We start from the raw sequence: 16,678 nt of genomic DNA, 5'->3' as shown, positions 1-16,678 counted from the left end.
GCAGACTGAGAGGCAGACTGAGGGACCGACTGACAGACAGACCGAGGGACAGACTGAGAGACAGACTGAGAGACAGACTGAGGGACAGACTGAGAGACAGACTGACAGGCAGACTGAGGGACAGACTGAGGGACAGACTGAGAGTCAGACTGAGAGTCAGACTGAGAGTCAGACTGAGGGACAGACTGAGGGACAGACTGAGAGACAGACTGAGGGACAGACTGTGGGACAGACAGAGGGACAGACAGAGGGACAGACAGAGGGACAGACAGAGGGACAGACAGAGGGACAGACTGAGAGAAAGAGGCACACTGAGAGACAGAGAGACAGACTGAGAGACAGACTGAGAGAGAGACTGAGAGACAGACAGACTGAGGGACAGACTGAGGGACAGACTGAGGGACAGACTGAGGGACAGACAGAGAGACAGACAGAGGGACAGACTGAGAGAAAGAGGCACACTGAGAGACTGAGAGAGAGACTGAGAGACAGACAGACTGAGGGACAGACTGAGAGACAGACTGAGAGACAGAAACAGATTGAGATGCAGACTGAGCAAAAAAGAGACATAGAGACAGACTGAGGGACAGACTGAGAAAAAGAGGCACACTGAGAGACAGAGAGAGAGACAGAGAGACAGAGAGAGAGACAGAGAGAGAGACAGAGAGAGAGACAGAGAGAGAGACAGAGAGAGAGACAGAGAGAGAGACAGAGAGAGAGACAGACAGAGAGACAGACTGAGGAACAGACTGAGGAACAGACTGAGAGGCAGACTGAGGGACAGACTGAGGGACAGACAGAGAGACAGAGACACACAGAGAGACGGACAGACGGAGAGTCAGACAGAGAGACATACAGAGAGACAGACTGAGAGGCAGACTGAAGGACAGACTGAGAGGCAGACTGAGGGACAGGCAGAGAGACAGGCTGAGAGGCAGACAGAGGGACAGACAGAGGGACAGACAGAGGGACAGACAGAGGGACAGACTGAGAGACAGACTGAGAGACAGACTGAGAGACAGACTGAGAGACAGACTGAGGGACAGACTGAGAGACAGACTGAGGGACAGACAGAGAGACAGACTGAGAGACAGAAACAGACTGAGATACAGACTGAGCAAAAGAGACATAGAGACAGACTGAGGGACAGACAGAGAAAAAGAGGCACACTGAGAGACAGAGAGAGAGACAGTGAGAGAGACAGACTGAGGGACAGACTGAGAAAAAGAGGCACACTGAGAGACAGAGAGAGAGACAGAGAGAGAGACAGAGAGAGAGACAGAGAGAGAGACAGAGAGAGAGAAGAGAGAGAGACAGACAGAGATACAGACAGAGGAACAGACTGAGGGGCAGAAACAGAGGCAGACTGAGAGGCAGACTGAGGGACAGACTGAGGGACAGACAGAGAGACAGAGACACACAGAAAGACGGACAGACGGAGAGTCAGACAGAGAGACAGACTGAGGGACATACAGAGAGACAGACTGAGAGGCAGACTGAAGGACAGACTGAGAGGCAGACTGAGGGACAGGCAGAGAGACAGGCTGAGAGGCAGACTGAGAGGCAGACAGAGGGACAGACAGAGGGACAGACAGAGGGACAGACAGAGGGACAGACTGAGAGACAGACTGAGAGACAGACTGAGAGACAGACTGAGGGACAGACTGAGAGACAGACTGAGGGACAGATTGAGGGAAAGACAGAGAGACAGACTGAGAGACAGAAACAGACTGAGATACAGACTGAGCAAAAGAGACATAGAGACAGACTGAGGGACAGACTGAGAGACAGACTGAGGAACAGACTGAGAGACAGATTGAGAGATAGAAACAGACTGAGATACAGACTGAGCAAAAGAGACATAGAGGCAGATTGAGGGACAGACTGAGGGACAGACTGAGGGACTGACAGAGGGACAGACTGAGAGACAGACTGAGGGACAGACAGAGAGACAGACTGAGAGACAGAAACAGACTGAGATACAGACTGAGCAAAAGAGACATAGAGACAGACTGAGGGACAGACTGAGAGACAGACTGAGGAACAGACTGAGAGACAGATTGAGAGATAGAAACAGACTGAGATACAGACTGAGCAAAAGAGACATAGAGGCAGATTGAGGGACAGACTGAGGGACAGACTGAGGGACAGACTGAGGGACTGACAGAGGGACAGACTGAGAGACAGACTGAGGGACAGACTGAGAGGCAGACTGAGGGACAGAGAGACAGACAGAGGGACAGACAAAGGGACAGACTGAGAAAAAGAGGCACACTGAGAAACAGAGAGAGAGACAGAGAGAGAGACAGACTGAGGGACAGACTGAGAGACAGACTGAGGAACAGACTGAGAGACAGACTGAGAGACAGAAACAGACTGAGAGACAGACTGAGAGAGACAGACAGAGATACAGACAGAGGGACAGACTGAGGAACAGACTGAGGAACAGACTGAGAGACAGAAACAGAGACAGACTGAGAGGCAGACTGAGGGACAGACTGAGGGACAGACAGAGAGACAGAGACACACAGAGAGACAGATAGAGGGACAGACGGAGAGTCAGACAGAGAGACAGACTGAGGGACAGGCAGAGAGACAGGCTGAGAGGCAGACTGAGAGGCAGACAGAGGGACAGACAGAGGGACAGACAGAGGGACAGACTGAGAGACAGACTGAGAGACAGACTGAGAGACAGACTGAGAGACAGACTGAGAGACAGACTGAGGGACAGACAGAGACAGACTGAGGGACAGATTGAGGGACAGACTGAGGGACAGACTGAGGGACAGACTGAGGGACAGACTGAGGGACAGACTGAGGGACAGACAGAGAGACAGACTGAGAGACAGAAACAGACTGAGATACAGACTGAGCAAAAGAGACATAGAGACAGACTGAGGGACAGACAGAGAAAAAGAGGCACACTGAGAGACAGAGAGAGAGACAGAGAGAGAGACAGAGAGAGAGACAGAGAGAGAGACAGAGAGAGAGACAGAGAGAGAGACAGAGAGAGAGACAGTGAGAGAGACAGACTGAGGGACAGACTGAGAGACAGACTGAGGAACAGACTGAGAGACAGACTGAGAGATAGAAACAGACTGAGAGACAGACTGAGAGAGACAGACAGAGATACAGACAGAGGGACAGACTGAGAGACAGACTGAGGAACAGCCTGAGAGACAGACTGAGAGAGACAGACAGAGATACAGACAGAGGGACAGACTGAGGAACAGACTGAGGAACAGACTGAGAGACAGAAACAGAGACAGACTGAGGGACAGACTGAGGGACAGACTGAGGGACAGACAGAGAGGCAGACTGAGGGACAGACTGAGAGACAGACTGAGAGTCAGACAGAGAGTCAGACAGAGAGTCAGACAGAGAGTCAGACAGAGAGTCAGACAGAGAGACAGACTGAGGGACAGACTGAGGGACAGACTGAGGGTCAGACTGAGGGTCAGACTGAGGGTCAGACTGAGGGACAGACTGAGGGACAGTGAGAGGGACAGACCGAGGAACAGACTGAGGGACAGACTGAGGAACAGACTGAGGAACAGACTGAGGGACAGACTGAGGGACAGACAGAGAGACAGACAGATGGACAGACTGAGAGACAGAAACATACTGAGATACAGACTGAGAAAAAGAGACATAGAGACAGACTGAGGGACAGACTGAGGGACAGACTGAGAAAAAGAGGTACACTGAGGGACAGACTGAGGGACAGACTGAGAGACAGACTGAGGGACAGACTGAGAGACAGACTGAGAGACAGACTGAGAGACAGACTGAGGAACAGACTGAGGAACAGACTGAGAGACAGACTGAGAGAAAGACTGAGGGACAGACAGAGAGACAGACAGAGAGACAGAGGCAGACAGAGAGACAGACAGAGAGACAAACCGAGAGACAGACAGAGGGACAGACTGAGAGACAGACTGAGAGACAGACTGAGAGACAGACTGAGGGACAGACTGAGGGACAGACTGAGGGACAGACTGAGAGACAGACTGAGGGACAGACTGAGAGTCAGACAGAGAGGCAGACTGAGAGGCAGACTGAGAGGCAGACTGAGGGACAGACTGAGAGACAGACTGAGGGACAGACTGAGAGTCAGACAGAGAGGCAGACTGAGAGGCAGACTGAGAGGCAGACTGAGAGACAGACTGAGAGACAGACTGAGAGACAGACTGAGGAACAGACTGAGGGTCAGACTGAGGGACAGACTGAGGGACAGACTGAGGGACAGACTGAGGGACAGACTGAGGGACAGACTGAGAGACAGACTGAGGAACAGACTGAGGAACAGACTGAGGGACAGACTGAGGGACAGACTGAGGGACAGACTGAGGGACAGACTGAGGGACAGACTGAGAAAAAGAGGTACACTGAGGGACAGACTGAGGGACAGACTGAGAGACAGACTGAGGGACAGACTGAGAGACAGACTGAGAGACAGACTGAGAGACAGACTGAGAGACAGACTGAGAGACAGACTGAGAGACAGACTGAGGAACAGACTGAGAGACAGACTGAGAGAAAGACTGAGGGACAGACAGAGAGACAGAGGCAGACAGAGAGACAGACAGAGAGACAAACCGAGAGACAGACAGAGGGACAGACTGAGAGACAGACTGAGAGACAGACTGAGAGTCAGACAGAGAGGCAGACTGAGAGGCAGACTGAGAGGCAGACTGAGAGGCAGACTGAGAGGCAGACTGAGAGGCAGACTGAGAGACAGACTGAGAGACAGACTGAGGAACAGACTGAGGGTCAGACTGAGGGACAGACTGAGGGACAGACTGAGGGACAGACTGAGGGACAGACTGAGGGACAGACTGAGAGACAGACTGAGGAACAGACTGAGGAACAGACTGAGGGACAGACTGACGGACAGACTGAGGGACAGACTGAGGGTCAGACTGAGGGACAGACTGAGGGACAGACTGAGGGACAGACTGAGGGACAGACTGAGGGACAGACAGAGAGACAGACAGATGGACAGACTGAGAGACAGAAACATACTGAGATACAGACTGAGAAAAAGAGACATAGAGACAGACTGAGGGACAGACTGAGGGACAGACTGAGAAAAAGAGGTACACTGAGAGACAGACTGAGGGACAGACTGAGGGACAGACTGAGAGACAGACTGAGGGACAGACTGAGAGACAGACTGAGGAACAGACTGAGAGACAGATTGAGAGATAGAAACAGACTGAGATACAGACTGAGCAAAAGAGACATAGAGGCAGACTGAGGGACTGACAGAGTGACAGACTGAGAGACAGACTGAGAGACAGACTGAGAGACAGACTGAGAGACAGACTGAGGGACAGACTGAGGGACAGACTGAGAAAAAGAGGCACACTGAGAGACAGAGAGAGAGACAGAGAGAGAGACAGAGAGAGAGACAGACTGAGGGACAGACTGAGAGACAGACTGAGAGACAGACTGAGAGACAGACTGAGGGACAGACTGAGAGACAGACTGAGGAACAGACTGAGAGACAGATTGAGAGATAGAAACAGACTGAGATACAGACTGAGCAAAAGAGACATAGAGGCAGACTGAGGGACAGAGAGACAGACAGAGGGACAGACAAAGGGACAGACTGAGGGACAGACTGAGAAAAAGAGGCACACTGAGAGACAGAGAGAGAGACAGAGAGAGAGACAGACTGAGGGACAGACTGAGAGACAGACTGAGAGACAGACTGAGAGACAGACTGAGGGACAGACTGAGAGACAGACTGAGGAACAGACTGAGAGACAGATTGAGAGATAGAAACAGACTGAGATACAGACTGAGCAAAAGAGACAAAGAGGCAGACTGAGGGACAGACTGAGGGACTGACAGAGAGACAGACTGAGAGACAGACTGAGAGACAGACTGAGAGACAGACTGAGAGACAGACTGAGAGACAGACTGAGGGACAGACTGAGGGACAGACTGAGAGGCAGACTGAGGGACAGAGAGACAGACAGAGGGACAGACAAAGGGACAGACTGAGGGACAGACTGAGAAAAAGAGGCACACTGAGAGACAGAGAGAGAGACAGAGAGAGAGACAGACTGAGGGACAGACTGAGAGACAGACTGAGGAACAGACTGAGAGACAGACTGAGAGATAGAAACAGACTGAGAGACAGACTGAGAGAGACAGACAGAGATACAGACAGAGGGACAGACTGAGGAACAGACTGAGGAACAGACTGAGAGACAGAAACAGAGACAGACTGAGAGGCAGACTGAGGGACAGACAGAGAGACAGAGACACACAGAGAGACAGACAGAGGGACAGACGGAGAGTCAGACAGAGAGACAGACTGAGGGACATACAGAGAGACAGACTGAGAGGCAGACTGAAGGACAGACTGAGAGGCAGACTGAGGGACAGGCAGAGAGACAGGCTGAGAGGCAGACTGAGAGGCAGACAGAGGGACAGACAGAGGGACAGACTGAGAGACAGACTGAGAGACAGACTGAGAGACAGACTGAGGGACAGACAGAGACAGACTGAGGGACAGATTGAGGGACAGACAGAGAGACAGACTGAGAGACAGAAACAGACTGAGATACAGACTGAGCAAAAGAGACATAGAGACAGACTGAGGGACAGACAGAGAAAAAGAGGCACACTGAGAGACAGAGAGAGAGAGACAGAGAGAGAGACAGAGAGAGAGACAGAGAGAGAGACAGTGAGAGGGACAGACTGAGAGACAGACTGAGGAACAGACTGAGAGACAGACTGAGAGATAGAAACAGACTGAGAGACAGACTGAGAGAGACAGACAGAGATACAGACAGAGGGACAGACTGAGAGACAGACTGAGGAACAGACTGAGGAACAGACTGAGAGACAGACTGAGAGATAGAAACAGACTGAGAGACAGACTGAGAGAGACAGACAGAGATACAGACAGAGGGACAGACTGAGGAACAGACTGAGGAACAGACTGAGAGACAGAAACAGAGACAGACTGAGAGGCAGACTGAGGGACAGACTGAGGGACAGACTGAGGGACAGACAGAGAGACAGAGACACACAGAGAGACAGACAGAGGAACAGACTGAGGGACATACAGAGAGACAGACTGAGAGGCAGACTGAAGGACAGACTGTGAGGCAGACTGAGGGACAGGCAGAGAGACAGGCTGAGAGGCAGACTGAGAGGCAGACAGAGGGACAGACAAAGGGACAGACAGAGAGACAGACTGAGAGACAGACTGAGAGACAGACTGAGAGACAGACTGAGAGACAGACTGAGAGACAGACTGAGGGACAGACTGAGAGACAGACTGAGGGACAGACAGAGAGAACAGACTGAGAGACAGAAACAGACTCAGATACAGACTGAGCAAAAGAGACATAGAGACAGACTGAGGGACAGACAGAGAAAAAGAGGCACACTGAGAGACAGAGAGAGAGACAGTGAGAGAGACAGACTGAGGAACAGACTGCGGGACAGACTGAGGGACAGACTGAGGAACAGACTGAGGAACAGACTGAGGGACAGACTGAGGGACAGACTGAGGGACAGACTGAGGGACAGACTGAGAGACAGACAGATGGACAGACTGAGAGACAGAAACATACTGAGATACAGACTGAGAAAAAGAGACATAGAGACAGACTGAGGGACAGACTGAGGGACAGACTGAGAGACAGACTGAGGGACAGACTGAGAGACAGACTGAGGAACAGACTGAGAGACAGATTGAGAGATAGAAACAGACTGAGATACAGACTGAGCAAAAGAGACATAGAGGCAGACTGAGGGACAGACTGAGGGACAGACAGAGGGACAGACTGAGAGACAGACTGAGAGAAAGACTGAGGGACAGACAGAGAGACAGAGGCAGACAGAGAGACAGACAGAGAGACAAACCGAGAGACAGACAGAGGGACAGACTGAGGGACAGACTGAGGGACAGACTGAGGGACAGACTGAGAGACAGACTGAGAGACAGACTGAGAGACAGACTGAGGGACAGACTGAGAGACAGACTGAGAGACAGACTGAGAGGCAGACTGAGAGGCAGACTGAGGGACAGACTGACAGACAGACTGAGAGGCAGACTGAGGGACAAACTGAGGGACATACAGAGAGACAGACTGAGGGACAGACTGAGGGACTGACTGAGGGACAGACTGAGAGACAGACTGAGAGGCAGACTGAGAGGCAGACTGAGGGACAGACTGACAGACAGACTGAGGGACAGACAGAGAGACAGAGGCAGACAGAGAGACAGACAGAGAGACAAACCGAGAGACAGACTGAGAGACAGACTGAGGGACAGACTGAGGGACAGACTGAGGGACAGACTGAGGGACAGACTGAGGGACAGACTGAGAGAAAGACTGAGGGACAGACTGAGAGACAGACTGAGAGACAGACTGAGAGACAGACTGAGGGACAGACTGAGAGACAGACTGAGAGACAGACTGAGGGACAGACTGAGAGACAGACTGAGGGACAGACTGTGGGACAGACAGAGAGGCAGACAGAGAGACAGACAGAGAGACAAACCGAGAGACAGACTGAGAGACAGACTGAGGGACAGACTGAGGGACAGACTGAGGGACAGACTGAGGGACAGACTGAGGGACAGACTGAGAGAAAGACTGAGGGACAGACTGAGAGACAGACTGAGAGACAGACTGAGAGACAGACAGAGAGGCAGACTGAGAGACAGACTGAGAGACAGACTGAGGGACAGACTGAGAGACAGACTGAGGGACAGACTGTGGGACAGACAGAGAGACAGACAGAGGGACAGACAGAGGGACAGACTGAGAGAAAGAGGCACACTGAGAGACAGAGAGACTGACTGAGAGAGAGACTGAGAGACAGACAGACTGAGGGACAGACTGAGAGACAGACTGAGAGACAAACAGATTGAGATGCAGACTGAGCAAAAGAGACATAGAGACAGACTGAGGGACAGACTGAGAAAAAGAGGCACACTGAGAGAGAGACAGAGAGACAGAGAGACAGAGAGACAGAGAGAGAGACAGAGAGACAGAGAAGAGACAGAGAAGAGACAGAGAAGAGACAGAGAGAGAGACAGAGAGAGAGACAGAGAGAGAGACAGAGAGAGAGACAGAGAGAGAGACAGAGAGAGAGACAGAGAGAGAGACAGAGAGATAGACAGAGAGAGAGACAGACTGAGGAACAGACTGAGGAACAGACTGAGGAACAGACTGAGAGGCAGAAACAGAGGCAGACTGAGAGGCAGACTGAGGGGCAGACAGAGAGACAGACTGAGAGGCAGACTGAGGGACAGACAGAGAGACAGATTGAGAGACAGACTGAGAGACAGACTGAGAGGCAGACTGAGGGACAGACAGAGAGGCAGACTGAGAGGCAGACTGAGAGACAGACTGAGGGACAGACTGATGGACAGACTGAGGGACAGACTGATGGACAGACTGAGAGACAGACTGAGGGACAGACTGATGGACAGACTGAGAGACAGACTGAGGGACAGACTGAGGGACAGACTGAGGGACAGACTGAGGGACAGACTGAGAGACAGACTGAGAGACAGATTGAGGGACAGGCAGAGAGACAGATTTAGAAGATTTCTAATTTTTAAAACATTCGTGCATGGGATGTGGGCGTCGCTGGCAAGGCCAGCATTTATTGCCCATCCCTAATCGCCCTTGGGAAGGTGGTGGTGAGCCGCCTTCTTGAGCCGCTGCAGTCCGTGTGGTGAAGGTGCTCCCACAGTGCTGTTAGGGAGAGAGTTCCAGGATTGTGATCCAGACGCGATGAAGGAACAGCCGATATATTTCCAAGTCAGGATGGTGTGTGACTTGGAGGGGAACGTGAGGTGGTGGTGTTCCCATACACTTGCTGTCTTTCTAGGTGCTAGAGGTCTCGGGTTTGGGGGTGTTGCTGAAGAAGCCTTGGCGAGTTGCTGCAGTGCATCTTGTAGATGGTACACACTGCAGCCACAGTGCGCCGGTGGTGGAGGGAGTGAATGTTTAAGGTGGTGGATGGGGTGCCAATCAATGGGCTGCTTTGTCGAGCTTCTGGTATGTTGTTGGAGCTGCACTTATCCAGGCAAGTGGAGACTATTCCATCACACTCCTGACTTGTGCCTTGTAGATGGTGGAAAGGCTTTGGGGAGTCAGGAGGGGAGATACTCGCCACAGAATACCCAGCCTCTGACCAGCTCTTGTTGTCACAGTATTTATGTGGCTGGTCCAGTTACGTTTCTGGTCAATGGTGACCCCCAGGATGTTGATGGTGGGATTCGGCGATGGTAATGCTGAAGTAACAATGCTGTTTTCTCTTTCAGATGACGGGGGCCTGCTGCCCGTCCTTGCTTGGCTCTGCCCGCTTGTCCTTTTACTGATGTCCCTTCTGCTGCTGATGTGTTTTCTTCGACAAAAAATGTAAGGAGCCGAGTGACGTGTGATGAGTAGAGCGACTCGGTTGCTCAGTATTCCTGCTTATAGGAGGTCTGCAGCAGAGCGAGCAAGAAGCAGGACTCTCAGATCCATCTCGCAGCTGCTGGTGATGTTTGTCCCTCTGTTTAGAACATAAGAAATAGGAGCAGGAATAGGCCATTCGGCCCCTCAAGCCTGCTCCGCTATTTAATAAGATCATGGCGAAAGATCTACATCAATCCACCTTCCCGCAGTATTCTGATTATCCCTCGCTTCCCTTAGTATCCACACATCTATCAATCTCTGTCTTGAATATACTCAATGACTGACCATCCACAACCCTCTCGGGTAGAGAATTCCAAAGATTTACAACCCTTTCAGCGAAGAAATGTCTCTTCCTCTCAGTCCTAAATGGCCGCCCCCTTATTCTGAGACTGTGACCCCTGGTTATAGAATCCCCAGCCCGGGGAAACATCCTCTCTGCATCTACCCTAGAAGCCCCTTAAGAATGTTATACATTTCAATGAGATCACCTTTCATTCTTCCATACCCTGGGGAATATAGGCTTACCGCTGGATTTTCGGTTCTGCTGATTTTGGGGCGGTAAAGTTTGTGCCGGGAACAGTTTGAGCTTCAGTCAGCAAAATTTATCAGCTGGGCCCTGAGTGTGGGGCGGAGCGCGAAGGGGGCAGCGGGGGTAGGAGGAGGTGGACATTACACACCTCTCGAAGGGTGCTAGGCCGGCTGAGCAAGTAAATATCCCAAGCTAAACAGCCGGCCTCGGAGCGCTCTAAGAGAGGCCTGGGGAAAAAACCTGACAAAAACCCACCCAAAACATTCCCAATAAATAACTCATGCCACCACAACGTAAATCCCCAAAAAAAACTAATCGTACTTACCTGAGGTGGACATTACTGACCTGCCCGATATCACAGGTGTTCCCAGCACGACGATCTACGCAGCGCTATGGGTTGGGCAGCAGCTAAAAATCGAGTCAGTATCACAACCAGGCGCGTTGCACACCGGCTCGCCTCCTCCGGGCGGTAATGCTCCATGCCCCGCGAAACCGGCACCGAATGTCTCGGCAGGGAGCTGGAAGCTGACCGTCCACCCGGTAATGCTTACCGCCGCCATTGCCGCCCCTCCGGGGTTGCTAACATGGCTGGCAGAAGACTGAAAATCAGCCCCTAGTCTACACAATCTCACCTCATGGGACAATCCTCCCATCCCAGGAATCAGTCTGGGAAACCTTAGGTGCACTCCCTCTATGGCAAGTATATCCTTCCTTAGGTAAGGAGACCAAAACTGTACACAATGCTCCAGGTACGGTCTCACCAGGGCCCTATATAATTACAGTAAGACGTCTTTAATCTCATATCCCAATCGTTTTGTAATAAAGGCAGAACATACCATTTTATTTCCTAATTGCTTGCTGTACCTGCAGGTTAACTTTCAGTGATTGGTGTACACCCAGGTCCCTCTGAACACCAACATTTCCCAATCTCTCACCGTTTAAAAAATACTCTGCTTTTCTATTTTTCCTACCAAACTGGATAACTTCACATTTCTCCACATTATATTCCATTTGCCATGTTCTTGCCCACTCACTGTGCCTGTCTATATCTCCTTGAAGCCTCTTTGCATCCTCCTCACAACTTACATTCCCACCTAGCTTTGTATCATCAGCAAATTTTACACTCGGTCCCTCATCCAAATCATTGATACAGATTGTAAATGCTGAGGCCTAAGCACCGATCCTTGCGGTACCCCACTAGTTACAGCCTTCCAACCCAAGTCATTTTCAAACTGTGATGTGTGTCCCTTCATTTAATAGTCAGTTTCAAAAAAAAAGTATTGGCCCAGAAATCCTGGCCTCCCCTGGTCTGTACACTGAAAACCAGCTTTTCCGATCTGTAAAGCTGGAGCGTGACAGATCCTCCATATCTCGGGAGCGAGGACATTTGCACGGGCAAGATTGCGGGATTTACCCATATCCTGCCCAGCAAATGTCCTCCAAACTCTTGCACCTGATAAACGCCTGTTACAGGCGTAGGAGTTTTAAAACACACAAAAGCCTAATAAAATAAAATTTTAAAACACAATTTTATTAATAAAAACCCTCCCCACTAAAGTAGTTTATTTTAAACTATAATTAAAAAAACTTTTTTAAAAAATAGGAAAAAAATATATTTTTTAAAATGACATAAAATAACTTTAATTTAAATTAATGTTAAATATGTGGTGTATTTTTTCTATTTTTTTATTGGTGTTTTGAGTGTTTGGGGGGGGTTTCTCATTCATAATAATGAGAACTCCAACTACGGAATCCCATTACTATGAATGAGAAAATATGTAGCATGATTGGCTGCCCAGAACCATGTGACTGCAGCTCCAGCCCTGCGAATGTCCCGACGTGCACGCACTGCAATGCGCAGTCAATGGAGGCCTCAGAACCCAGAACTCGCATGGGCACAGCAGGATAAGGTAAGTGCACATTTTTTTTTACCTTTTTCACTCGATCACCCGCGGGAAGCAGCCGGCCGGGATTTCTATAACAGCTTTCAGCCAATGACGTACTTTTAGAAGTGTAGTCACTGTTGTAATGTAGGAAACGTGACAGATAATTTGCGCACAACAAGCTCCCACAAACAGCAAGTTTGAGGGATAAATATTGGCTAGGAAACCAGGGATAACTCCACCGCTCTTCTTGTGCCATGGGATCTTCGGAAGACAGCATCTCCGACACTGCAGCACTCCCTCACTACTGCACTGAAGTGTCAGCCTGGATTTTGTGCTCCAGTCTCTGGAGTGGGACTTGAACCCACAGCCTTCTGACTCGGAGGTGCGAGTGCTGCCCACTGAGCCACGGCTGACACTTTCACACTATGATGTGCGTTTGTCTTTTTAGCAGTTCCTTTAAGCACAGAATATTTATTTGCCCGTTAGATGAATTTGCTGCAAGGAATGTAAGCAGTTTTGCTTAACTTTGGTGGACAGGACCCCCAGCGGATTAGTTCTGGGGAAACGAGACGTTGGAGACACCGCTCTAACTGCCTCTCAGTTATAGTCAGATTTGTGATGAGACTGGACTGATGGAGTGTGAAGTTCCGATCCTGGGAGAGGAGTTAATGGGAAATTAGAAAGGATTCTGCAAGTGGCCTTCTCACTCACCATTGTAGAGATTGGATGCATTGATTGAATATTGAAGTGTACGGGAAGTGAGCAGGCTGAGAGGAATGGGAATGGGGTCCGTGGGTATAATATCACTGGCTCAGATTGCTGGCTCAGTCTTGGTGCTGTGATAGGGTTTACAAGTCTGCTTGGGTGTCTTTCTGGATGTCCGATTATGTGACCTCCCGTCTCGAACGGTCCATCCCCCACACTCCGTGTCATTCTATTTCACAATTCACAAAAAGCTTTTAAAGATGATCATTGCGTCATACTCTGTGTTTGAATGATTTACGGCCAATGTATTTGATGTGATTGACAGGACGATGGGAAAGGTCTGGCCAAAGATCCCGAACCCTGCGAACAGCAGCCTGGCAGGCTGGACCCCAGGGAGCCAAGCCCAGGTACAACATCCATTTCGCCCTCGCTAATTTTGTGGGGCAACCCGCATTCAGTGGCTACAGCAGCCCATCCCCCTCTCTCCCTCCCGTCTCCTTCCCTCCTGCCCGTCCCCCACCCTCCCTCTCATCCGTCCATCCCCCTCCCTCCCATCTGACACTCTCCCTCCTGTAACTCTCCCTCGCTCCAACCCACCTTTCTGTGTGTGGAGTGTGTGCATGTGTGTGTGTGTGTGTGGAGTGTGTGTGTGTGTGTGTGTGTGGAGAGTGTGTGTGCGTGTGGAATGTGTTTGTGTGTGTGGAGTGTTTGTGTGTGTGGAGTGTGTGTATGTGTGGAGTGCGTGTGTATGTGTGTGGAGTGTGTGTATGTGCATGTGTGTGGAGTGTGTGTGTGGAGTGTGTGGAGTGTGTGTATGTGGAGAGTGTGTGGAGTGTGTGTGTGTGTGTGGAGTGTGTGTGTGTTGAGTGTATGTGGAGAGTGTGTGGAGTGTGTGTGTGTGGAGTGTGTGTGTGTGGAATGTTTGTGTTTGTGGGTGTTGTGAAAGAGGGTGTGAGGAAGTGTTGGAGTTCGGGTCAGGATCAGGATTAGAGTTAGGGTTAAGATTGAATTTGGAATTTTACCTTCCAAACTGAAAACATTAATCTTTCAATAACGAAATGAAAGTTCTTGTTAGTACTCTATTTAATATTTTGAACTATTTTCGTGGGTGAATTTGATTATTCAGATACTGTACATAGAATTGATTATGATTTTATCGAATCTCTGTGTATGACTCGTGTCCATTAGGAGTAAGATAATTTGAGACGTTTGATTTGTTTAAGGTTTGGAATTGTTCGGAAGGGACTCCTGACTGCGTAGTCTCCTCTTTAACTCTGCTTTATGGAGACACTGGGAAGAACACGGCTTTTGCACGAAAATCAATGCACTTGGTAGAAGACGAAAAGGCGATGAGGATTAAGAGTGATGGACAGAGCACCAGCAGTGGTGATTCTCTGTCAGAGTCCCCGGCCGTTGCTGTTGGCAATGGTTCTGGGATGTCTCAGTATGCCACTGTGCTACATTATGAAGGCCACAAAGCTCCACCCATACTCTTCCTCAGATCAGATTCAACTCAACCTCTTTTGCACGAATTAACACCAAGTCCCAAACCATACGAGAAACCATGGTTTACAAAGTATGTGGAGAATGACGGTGAACTCTCCCAGGATATTTCACTGTCAGATGTTATAGTTGGAGAGGAGGCAATATGGAAAATATTTCCACTTTTATGGGGACTAGAGTCCGAACACAATGGCGACACTTGGTGACACAATAATGCTTCAATGGTCACACAATGGGGATACAATGGGGACACGATGGTCACACAATGGGGACACGATGGTCACACAATGGGGACACAATGGAGACACGATGCAGACACAATGGTCACACAATGTGGACACGATGGGGGCACGATGGTCACACAATGGTCACACAATGGCCACACAATGGGGACAAGATGGTCACACAATGGGGATACAATGGGGACACGATGGGTACATGATGAGGACACGATGGTCATACGATGGGGACACAATGGTGACTGATTGATGAATCATTGATGAGTCTAACTGTCTCTTCCCCCTTAGCATCAGAGACCATGTTGAAGTGCCAGGTTGTGTGAACATAAGAACATAAGAAATAGGAACAGGAGTAGGCCATACGGCCTCTCCAGCCTGCATCACCATTCAATAAGATCATGGCTGATCTGATCATGGACTCAGCTCCACTTCCCGGCCCGCTCCCCATAACCCCTTATCCCCTTATCGTTTAAGAAACTGTCTATTTCTGTCTTAAATTTATTCAATGTCCCAGCTTCCACAGCTCTCCGAGGCAGCGAATTCCACAGATTTACAACCCTCAGAGAAGAAATTTCTCCTCATCTCAGTTTTAAATGGGCGGCCCCTTATTCTAAGATTATGCCCTCGAGTTCTAGTCTCCCCCATCAGTGGAAACATACTCTCTGCATCCACTTTGTCAAGCTCCCTCATAATCTTATACGTTTCGATAAGATCACCTCTCATTCTTCGGAATTCCAATGAGTAGCGGCCCAACCTACTCAACCTTTCCTCATAAGTCAAACCCCTCATCCCCAGAATCAACCTAGTGAACCTTCTCTGAACTGCCTCCAAAGCAAGTATATCCTTTCGTAAATATCGAATCCAAAACTGCATGCAGTATTCCAGGTGTGGCCTCACCAATACCCTGTATAGCTGTAGCAAGACTTCCCTGCTTTTATACTCCATCCCCTTTGTAATAAATGCCAAAATTCCATTGGCCTTCCTGATCACTTGCTGTACCTGCATACTAACCTTTTGTGTTTCATGCACAAGTACCCCCAGATCCCACTGTAGTGCAGCACTTTGCAATCTTTCTCCATTTAAATAATAACTTGCTCTTTGATTTTTTTCTACCAAAGTGCATGACCTCGCATTTTCCAACATTATACTCCATCTGCCAAATTTTTGCCCACTGACTTAGCCTGTCTATGTCCTTTTGCAGATTTTTTGTGTCCTCCTCACATATTGCTTTTCCTCCCATCTTTGTATCGTCAGCAAACTTGGTTACATTACACTCGGTCCCTTCTTCCAAGTCGTTAATATAGATTGTAAATAGTTGGGGTCCCAGCACTGATCCCTGCGGCACCCCACTAGTTACTGGTTGCCAACCAG

The 16,678-nt window shown here is 49.8% G+C and overlaps 1 protein-coding gene across 1 annotated transcript in view; it reads left to right on the top strand.

Annotated features, from left to right (window-relative positions):
* The window catches only part of LOC139279406 (interleukin-6 receptor subunit beta-like), a 213,616-nt gene extending 197,782 nt beyond the window's left edge, over window positions 1–15,834 (top strand). Inside the window, exons 14-16 of the mRNA XM_070898516.1 lie at window positions 10,310–10,406; window positions 13,891–13,972; window positions 14,789–15,834. Coding sequence (XP_070754617.1) covers window positions 10,310–10,406; window positions 13,891–13,972; window positions 14,789–15,274 — 665 coding nt within the window. The 3' untranslated portion in view covers window positions 15,275–15,834. The remainder of the gene's footprint in view (window positions 1–10,309; window positions 10,407–13,890; window positions 13,973–14,788) is intronic.
* Window positions 15,835–16,678: the final 844 nt, after the last annotated feature.

The sequence above is a fragment of the Pristiophorus japonicus genome, chromosome 14, assembly GCF_044704955.1.
Source record: "Pristiophorus japonicus isolate sPriJap1 chromosome 14, sPriJap1.hap1, whole genome shotgun sequence".
Taxonomy (NCBI): domain Eukaryota; kingdom Metazoa; phylum Chordata; class Chondrichthyes; family Pristiophoridae; genus Pristiophorus; species Pristiophorus japonicus.
Note: the sequence above shows the minus strand (reverse complement) of the source record. Positions and strands in the feature narration are given on the sequence as shown.